At 34.6% G+C, this 9,235-nt stretch overlaps 1 protein-coding gene across 1 annotated transcript; it reads right to left on the reverse strand.

The window, feature by feature from the left end:
• Positions 1 to 7,562: 7,562 nt before the first annotated feature.
• Positions 7,563 to 8,129, reverse strand: LOC109021588. The gene has a single exon (XM_019004248.2). It carries the CDS (start codon positions 8,127 to 8,129, stop codon positions 7,563 to 7,565), a length of 567 nt encoding a protein of 188 aa, XP_018859793.1.
• Positions 8,130 to 9,235: the final 1,106 nt, after the last annotated feature.

Raw genomic sequence — 9,235 nt, forward strand, 5'->3', positions numbered from 1 at the left:
TGGTCCAAAGTAGCCATGCATGTAATTTGGATAATTTAGTAGACCAGTTTGAAGGATGTCCTAACATAAAAATAAAAATAATAATTAGGACGTTAAACATTGAGTTGCAATAAATTTTTAAATTATGAAATAACATACTAAGTTTGACGGATTTGAGGTAGATGGTGTTAGCTGAGATGAGTGTTCTTCTCCTTTTCCCATGCCCTGTTCAGGTTCTTCAATATCCCAGGTTAGTTTTTGATAAGTTTTCAGGAAATTTAATTCAATCAACCAATAGTGTGTACATATTTCTTCCAAGAATTACAAAACTGATCAAAATTTGATAAAAATTCGAATAAGATTTATTTACAATGTCAGACAATTGATGCTAACCAACCCATGCAATATATTCAAAGGGGCAAGCATGACATTTCTCAAAAGGACCACACTAATCAAACTTTACCAACATCAAACTTCAATATTTTTAATTTTTATGTAATTAATTAATACAATTACTTGTTTTGTATGTGTAGGAAAAACAAAAACTCATTTGGGAACTGACTTGAAATAGATCATACAAACATCCAAATTTATTCAACCAACCAGAAATAAATCATACAAACATCCAAATTTGTGGAACTGACTTGAAAAAAAACATCCAAACTAACTAATACATGTGACTGACTCGCAATTTATTTTCATCCAACAAACATCAAAACTTGCAGATATTGCAAAACATTTTTTATTGCATGATGAAGCAAACATCTGTCTAGACAGATGGTACCTTTGGTGGCGACGGTATGGAGACGAGGCTGACCCGAACTGCTGCCCCACGAAGTTGACCCGAACTGCTGCTGGCTGACGAAGCCGACCCGAACCGATGCTGGCCCACGAAGCTCACCCCAACGAAGCCCACGAAGCTGACCCAAACCAAGCCCACGAGACTTACCCACACCAAGCCCACGAAACTGACCCACACCCAGCCCACCAGACCGGCCTTCGGTTGACCCACTACCCACCGCAAATCGCTCCAAGACGAGACGGAGTCACGGAAGGATCCTGCGCCTGCACCCACACGAGAGCCCGAGACGAAATGGCTTGGTCAGTTGGTCTGAAAGATTTTAGTCTCAGAAGCGGGAAACGAAATGGTGAAATGGGTTTCGTTTTTTTTTTTTTTTTAATTCATCGGCTGACGTGGCATGATGCCACGTCAGCCGACTGCACAGCGTCTGCATAAGACGACTGTGCGTAGCGGAATTGTATTTTTGTGTATTATTTATATACTATTAATGTGATTGGATAAAATAATTATTTTATATTAAAAAAAATGACGCAATCAATCATATTAATAGAATACGTAAAAGTGATTGCACATATAATTTTTATATTTGAAATTTACAAAACGCTGATTGTTTTTCAAAAAATTTTAAAATAACTCCCTTACTATCCATTTAAAATAATTGTAAAACTGTTAAAAATATATACATTTAGTTTTTTTTTTTTCCCAACCCAATCCCAATTTTTATCATTAATATGCCTATTTTTCCTTTACTTTTTTTTCTAAATTTATATTAACATCTTTCTTTCTAATTTACCTTGAGCATATAACTATTTTGTTAAAAATGGAAACCCTTATTTATTATGTGTTAATATAACTGTGCATCATATATCCTATATCAATAATTTATAAATATATCAATATTTAAGCTTGAATCATTTTTATAATACCATTATATTATATATAATACAATAAAATATTTATAAACAAAATACAATAAAAACTTGATTAATTCAATACTAATTCGCCCTGAAGTAAATTTTTGGAGGTGCCACTGCTATAGTGCCACTTTATTGAGAAATCAAGTATCAATAATCCTTATTCCAAAAAAAAAACAAGTATGAATAATCCTTGCTAATAAGTAAGGGAAAAAATAGGTAAGAAACCTAACAATAATCCTTAAACTAATTAATTAATAATAAAGCAGACAATAGCGGCACATATATCCGCACCAACTAATTTTTGTCCCATATTGGAAAGACAAACAACTTTTATACTGCATTTAGATGTTAAATTGAGTTAAATTGAGATGATAAAATATTATTAAAATATTATTTTTTAATATTATTATTATTTTGAGATTTGAAAATTTCAAGTTATTTATTATATTTTATGTTAAAATTTGAAAAAATTGTAATGAATCAATGATGAATTGAGATGGGTTTATGATCCAAACTGAAAGTGAATGAGTTTCACAATACATAAATTGTAATATAAGGCTAGACACACAATGGTCACCTAGTGCAGAGTACTGACCCGTGCGCACGACGCATAGACTCATTTAGCACTTAAGCTGATATGAACCCGCGGGAATGAATTCCCTTGAACCCACAATCAATTTGAAAACTCCCGAAGAAAGCCAAAATCAAGTCAATAGATGGAGAACCTAGACCCGTTGAGAACTCGTTTCAAGAACCTAGATTATATTAAAATCTAAACCCGTTGAAGAACTTGTCTCAAGAACCCAGATTACAAAGGAGGAACGCCACAATGGTTGTGATTTACCTTTGATAAGTTCAATAGTTCAATGAAGAACAAGAGGAGTAAAACTCAACTCACAATGAATAAATTCATCAAATTTCATAAATTTCATAAAACTGATTAGAATGAGGCTACATAGAGTATTTAAAACAAAACCTAATGAAACCCTAGCCAAAATAAACCCTCATCTTCCAAAAGTGCCCTGGATGAACAGTGCCTCGGCTACAGTGCCGCGCTACAGTAACTCGACTACAGTAACCCTAACCCTAATTCAATAAAATAATAACTTTCCCAACGTGCCCTTGCATAGGCCCCCTTAAGTGCTTCCCATAATAAACTCAATTATTCTAAACTAATAAAATAAGTTCTTTAAATGAATTAAATAAGTTGTAACCCTTCAAGAGCCCAAAGCCTTTAAGTCTTGTTGTTGCCATCTTCCATAGCTGATCAAATAAATCAAAATTGGATCTTCATCCTTCAAGCCCCATCTTGAATGTTGGGCTCTTGCTAAACTCGTCCCAAGTGGATTGCATTAATCCTTGTATTGTCTCCGTGATCTTTAAGACTAGGCCCATCATGGTTCCCATCATTCCCCCTCTCATCAAAATGATTCGACCTCGAATCTCCACCTTGGTTCCCATCATTTCCACTCTCCTCAAAATGATTCAACCTCGAATCTCCACCGAACGATGCTTTCTCACTTGTTCCATACACACTAGCAAAGTCATCATCATTCTCCACCGAACGATGCTTTCTCACTTGTTCCATACACACTAGCAAAGTCATCATCATTAGCATGCAATTCTTTATCATATTCAAGTCCCAACAATCCTGCATCTAAAATGAAAACAAGAACATACTTTCCTGCTAAAGCATCAGTCACAAAATTTTTCATACCTTGTGTGTATTTGAATACATGAGGAAAAATCTCAATACAGTCCTCCCACTTAGCATGCATTCTATTCAACAGCTTACATTGTCTCTTTAAGTGTGTCAAGGACTCATATTCTTCAAATAAAGGCCGGTTAGGAATTGTGGCACTTGGCACAAGATCAACGTAGTGCTCTATCTCCCTAATAGACGACTATCCCCTAAACACACCTCTAGGAATCACGACCTCATATCCCTGCAACAAAGAAACAACAGCACTAGGTAAAGAGTCGTTAAATTCGTTAGCATAAAAACTGACCTTAGCATAAAAACTCACTTTTGTCTTTTTATTTCTCTCTACAATCTCTCTTTCTTTTTCCTCTTGTGGCTCCACTCTTTTTTCTTGACTCTCAACCACCTCTCTATTTTCTTTTTTTCTCTCTCTTTCTTTTGATGTTTCAGCCTCATTCTCTTTTTTCCTCTTACTCTCTTTATTCTTTTCACTCTCTGTTTTTCTTTCAGTCTCATCTTTTTTTGAACTCTCGGCCTCACAATTGTTTTTCAACTCATTCTCTCTTTTTCTTGAGGTTTCAGCCTCACCCAAATATTTTCCCTTTGATGGTTCGGTCTTCCCCTTTGCTACAACTTGATCATTTTTGTCCCACTTTGGTTTCCAAATAGTACTAGAAACCGAAGTATACCTTGATGTACCCTTTCCTTTTAGCCTTCTCTCCACCTTCATAGCCATGTGCACCATGTCCTCTACCTCCTCATAATGTTGAAACTCAACTACATTGGCTATCTCCCTATTCAACCCCCTCAAAAATCTCGTCATCGTGGCCTCCCGATCCTCCACTACATTAGCCCGAATCATAGCCACCTCCATCTCCTTATGGTAGTCCTCTACACTCCTAGACCCCTGTATAAGATTTTGTAATTTTTGGTAGAGGTCTCTATAGTAGTGGCTAGGTACAAATCTCCGCCTCATGATAGCTTTCAACTCTCTCCATGTTTCTACAGGCCTCTCAAGATTCCTCCTCCTATTGGTCACTAATTGATCCCACCAAAGAATCACATAATCAGTGAACTCAATTACAACCAACTTCACATTCTTCTCCTCAGAGTAATTATGACAATCAAACACCAACTCTATTCTTTTCTCCCACTCTAAATAAATTTCAGGGTCAGTTCTACCTTGGAATGATGGTATTTTCATTTTGATGCTCCCAAGGTTCTTATCTACTCCATCTCGACCCCCATAGTTTGCCCTAAGGCCTCTTCCATGCCTAACTCCTCTATATCCACCCAATCCAACTTCAGATGTTAAGCCTTCCTCATCCTTACCAAACTCTCTATTTTTATACCCATTCTCAATTCTAGGCTCACGTCGCCTCCTATCTCTCTCACCTTACAAATTTCTAATCACTGCTTCATGATTATCCATACTATCCCTCACTTCACCCAACACCAAGTTTAACTGCTCAAACTGTTGTTGCATGGCTTGCATCACAATGGATGAGTTATATTTGCTCCCCCTTAGTGATGAGCTACTCCGATGAGACATTATAATGTGCTGCAGCCCCTAGAACAAGAGATTTCAGCCAACACAAACCCTAAAACAATGAATTTCAGCAACCCTAACAATAGTGAAGAAATCTGCTAACCACCACTATTTTTTTTTTTTTAATTTTTTGTAATCAATCCTAGAACAATGAAGCCCTAGAATTAAATATGCAAAAAATAAAAGATAGAATAAGACCTGATTGGAAACCTTGCTCTGAATACCAAATGATATGAACCCGTGGGATGAATTCCCTTGAACCCACAATCAATTTGAAAACTCCCGAAGAAAGCCAAAATCAAGTCAATAGATGGAGAACCTAGACCCGTTGAGAACTCGTTTCAAGAACCTAGATTATATTAAAATCTAGACCCGTTGAAGAACCTGTCTCAAGAACCCATATTACAAATGAGGAACGCCACAAAGGTTGTGATTTACCTTTGATAAGTTCAAAAGTTCAATTAAGAACAAGAGGACTAAAACTCAACTCACAATGAATAAATTCATCAAATTTCATAAAACTGATTAGAATGAGGCTACATAGAGTATTTAAAGCAAAACCTAATGAAACCCTAGCTAAAATAAACTCTCATCTTCCAAAGTGCCCTTGGATGAACAGTGCCTCGGCTACAGTGCCGCGCTACAGTAACTCGGCTACAGTAACCCTAACCCTAGTTCAATAAAATAATAACTTTCCCAACGTGCCCTTGCATAGGCCCCCTTAAGTGCTTCCCATAATAAACTCAATTATTCTAAACTAATAAAATAAGTTATTTAAATGAATTAAATAAGTTGTAACCCTTCAAGAGCGCAAAGCCTTTAAGTCTTGTTGTTGCCATCTTCCATAGCTGATCAAATGAATCAAAATTGGATCTTCATCCTTCAAGCCCCATCTTGAATGTTGGGCTCTTGCTAAACTCGTCCCAAGTGGATTGCATCAATCCTTGTATTGTCTCCGTGATCTTTAAGACTAGGCTCATCATGGTTCCCATCATACGCACCGTTGCAAGTAACAAAATTATTTTAATTCAAAAGAAATAATATTTTTTTTCATTTCTTGACCGTTATTATTAACTGTGAATGACAGTTATTTCACACATTTTTTATTTAAATTCTTTTATTTAAATTTAAATAAAACGGTACAACTGTTACTATTACAGACGCACTTAGCACTTACGCATCTTCATAAGTGATGTAATTAATTTAAATCAAACGAAATGATATGTTTTTTCATTTCTTGACCGTTATTATTAACTATCAATGACAATTATTTCACACAATTATGATAGAAACCGTTTATTTAAATTTAAGTAAAACAATACAACTGTTGCTATTACAGACGCATTTAGCACTCACGCATCGTCGTAAATGACTGAATTATTTTAATTCAAACGAAATGATATGTTTTTTTATTTCTTGACCATTATTATCAACTGTCAATGACAATTATTTCACACGTTTTTTTATATAAACCGTTTTATTTAAATTTGAATAAAACAATACAATTGTTGCTATTATATATATATATATATATATATATTTGTTCTTAGATTAGTGTTCAAATTTTACAATAGTCTCACTGTTTGCTACTTTCAACCTATGTTTGCTATTCTTTTCTAACAATGAGAGTAGGGCCGGTTTAGAAGATTAGATATAAATAATAGTAAAATTATTTAAGTTTAATTTAGTTTATGAAATTTTGGATAAGTAGAGACAGAAAAATTGAATAAAAATAATATAATGCTAAACTATTATTATAATATTTTTTAATATTTAAAAAAATTAAATTATTTTTTATATTATATTTAGAAGTTTGAAAAAGTTATAATAAGAAATAATTAGATGAAAATAATTGAATATTTGAAATTAAAAAGTATTTATAATTTTGATTGTGATGTTTAGATATTGAAATGAATTGAAATTAATTAAGAGTATTTTAATATTTAAACCAAGTAAAAAGAGTAGTATTAACTATTAAAGCCTCATTTGTTTTTGGTGAAATAATTTAAAATAAAAGTTAAAAATTAAATAAAATATTATATCATATATATTTTTTATTAAAAAATTAAATTATTTATTTTATTTTATGTAAAAATTTAAAATAATTATAATGATTATATTAAATGATAATGGTGGTGAAAATAAGCGAGATTGTGCAAGTTTTTTGTGAAAAAAAGAATTTCACTAAAAAAAAGTTTTTTAATGCTTTTTATTTTTTAATGGCAGGATTCAAACTTTTATAAAGAAACTAGGCCAAAAAAATATTATTTATATTAATAATTTTACTTACATAATTATATTTAAAAATTCAAATTTAAAAAATATTGATAAAATTAAACTTTCAAGTGAAAACATATAATATTATGGTAAAATGTACTCATCTATTGCACTACTCGTTTACAAATCATTTTTCACTTGGGGATTAATTGAAAGCCTTGAGATCCAAAATATAAAATGACTTTGTCCGTCTCTTTTTGTTCTTACATATCACCCTAAACCTACATATATTCCCTTTTCTTTTAATAAAATAAAAACAAAATTTACAACTTTCGGTCGTGTATAAGATCCGTCAGAACGAAACGTTTCGGATTTTTTTTTAATTTTAATTTTTTGCTATTGTGCCGGCAAATATCCTTGCCGCCACGAGAGGTCCGAAAAGTCGGACGAGTCGAAATACATATCGGAGTACTCGAATAGCCCATCGAACGCCACGTACTCGGTCGTATCGTTATACCTTTCTCCAGCAACCAACTCGAACGAGTCGTAACTTGGGATCTGATCCTCGAAACCCCACAGCCCGCCGATACAAGGCGACTCGGACGTGACCCGGACTAAGTCGGACTCCAGATCCAGCGCCCCCTCCTCGCCCGAGGAACTACCAGAGGGTGGCAAGCCAAGCTCGTCGTCGGAGGCCTCCAGAAGGTACCCTAGTTCCGGTTGAGACTCGCCAGAATCAGACGTCAAGTCAACCACGGGCACCGGAGACCGAGATATCTCCTCCTCGAAGCTCTTCATGACTGAGGCAAGATCCTGAAACGTCGGATCGGGATCAGAGTCGTCGAGGAAACCGAGAAGGTTCTCCCTTAGACGCTTCACCTCCGGCGAGTCCAGCTCTGAAGACTCCTCCAAGTCATCCCGGACCCGCTTCTTGTTATTCCGGTCCTCCGCAAAGCCAGACATGGAAACAAAAAGAGAGAGAGAGAAGTTTCCGATGAACAAAATCTACGTAAGCTATGTAGAGGCAGTGGTGGGGAGGTCCGGTAAAGCGAGGAGGAGTATATAAAGGGGGACAAAGTTAGAGAGAGAAAGAGACAGAGGAGAGAGAGCGTGGGATAATGATGGTGACGCAGGCGCGTGAGGGGGAGAATACTTTGGTCATCACGGACGGCTTGCCTGTTTTGTTTGTGTTTTTTACTTTATTTTCCTAGTATCGTGTCGGAGAGGGTTTCTATTAAACTGATTTGAATTTTACGTTGAGATCCGGTTTCTTTCGTGGGGTCCACGTGCTCTGGCCTGCCTAGTCAATCTCGGCCTCTTTCCCTTTTTTTCCGTTGTCTTTTGGCTCGGCTCGGCTCGGCTCGGCTGACTTGAGATTTGTTTGTTTGGTAGGAAAATCCATCGCAAGGCTGACGGTGTGTGTTTTCTAACTTTGTTATTTAAATATATTTTCAATAATTTCTATTTAAATAACAAAGTTACAAAACTTTGTTTTGCCACATCTCTCTATCATTTTTATTTAAATATATTTTCAATAATTTAGGCCCCGTTTGAAACTTGAACTGATTCTACTTTTAGGAGCCCGTTTGATTGATATTCAGTTGAGATCAATTTAGTTTAATCTTATTTTAAGCTGAATTTAACATTTAAATACTTAATTATCAAATTGTTAAACTCATCTCAATTCAAAACTTATTTAAACGTAGGACTCACAACGTTTTTCAATTCACACTTCTTTAAATGCATGATTCACAATTTTTTTTTAACTTTATATAAATACATCTAAACTCATTTTAACATCCAAATACATTTAAGCTCATCTTAGGTGAATCCCATAAAATTTACTATTATTCATAAAGAACGTAACTGAGTTAAATTCAATTCAACATCCATTTAATATCCAAATACTCTACTCTCAAATCACTAGATTCATTTCAATTCAAAATCTCTCTATGTATAGAGCTCATAACCTTTTTTAACTCAACAATTTTTTACGCACGAGACTTATAATTTTTTTAAACTTCTTATAAATATAAATAAACTTATCTTGATACGTAAAAATATCTTAA

This window comes from Juglans regia, chromosome 15 (assembly GCF_001411555.2).
Source record: "Juglans regia cultivar Chandler chromosome 15, Walnut 2.0, whole genome shotgun sequence".
In the NCBI taxonomy this organism is placed as follows: Eukaryota; Viridiplantae; Streptophyta; class Magnoliopsida; order Fagales; family Juglandaceae; genus Juglans; species Juglans regia.

Excerpts from the sequence above, each read along its gene's own strand:
- LOC109021588 (XM_019004248.2), bottom strand. The coding sequence starts at position 8,129 with ATGTCTGGCTTTGCGGAGGACCGGAATAACAAGAAGCGGGTCCGGGAT.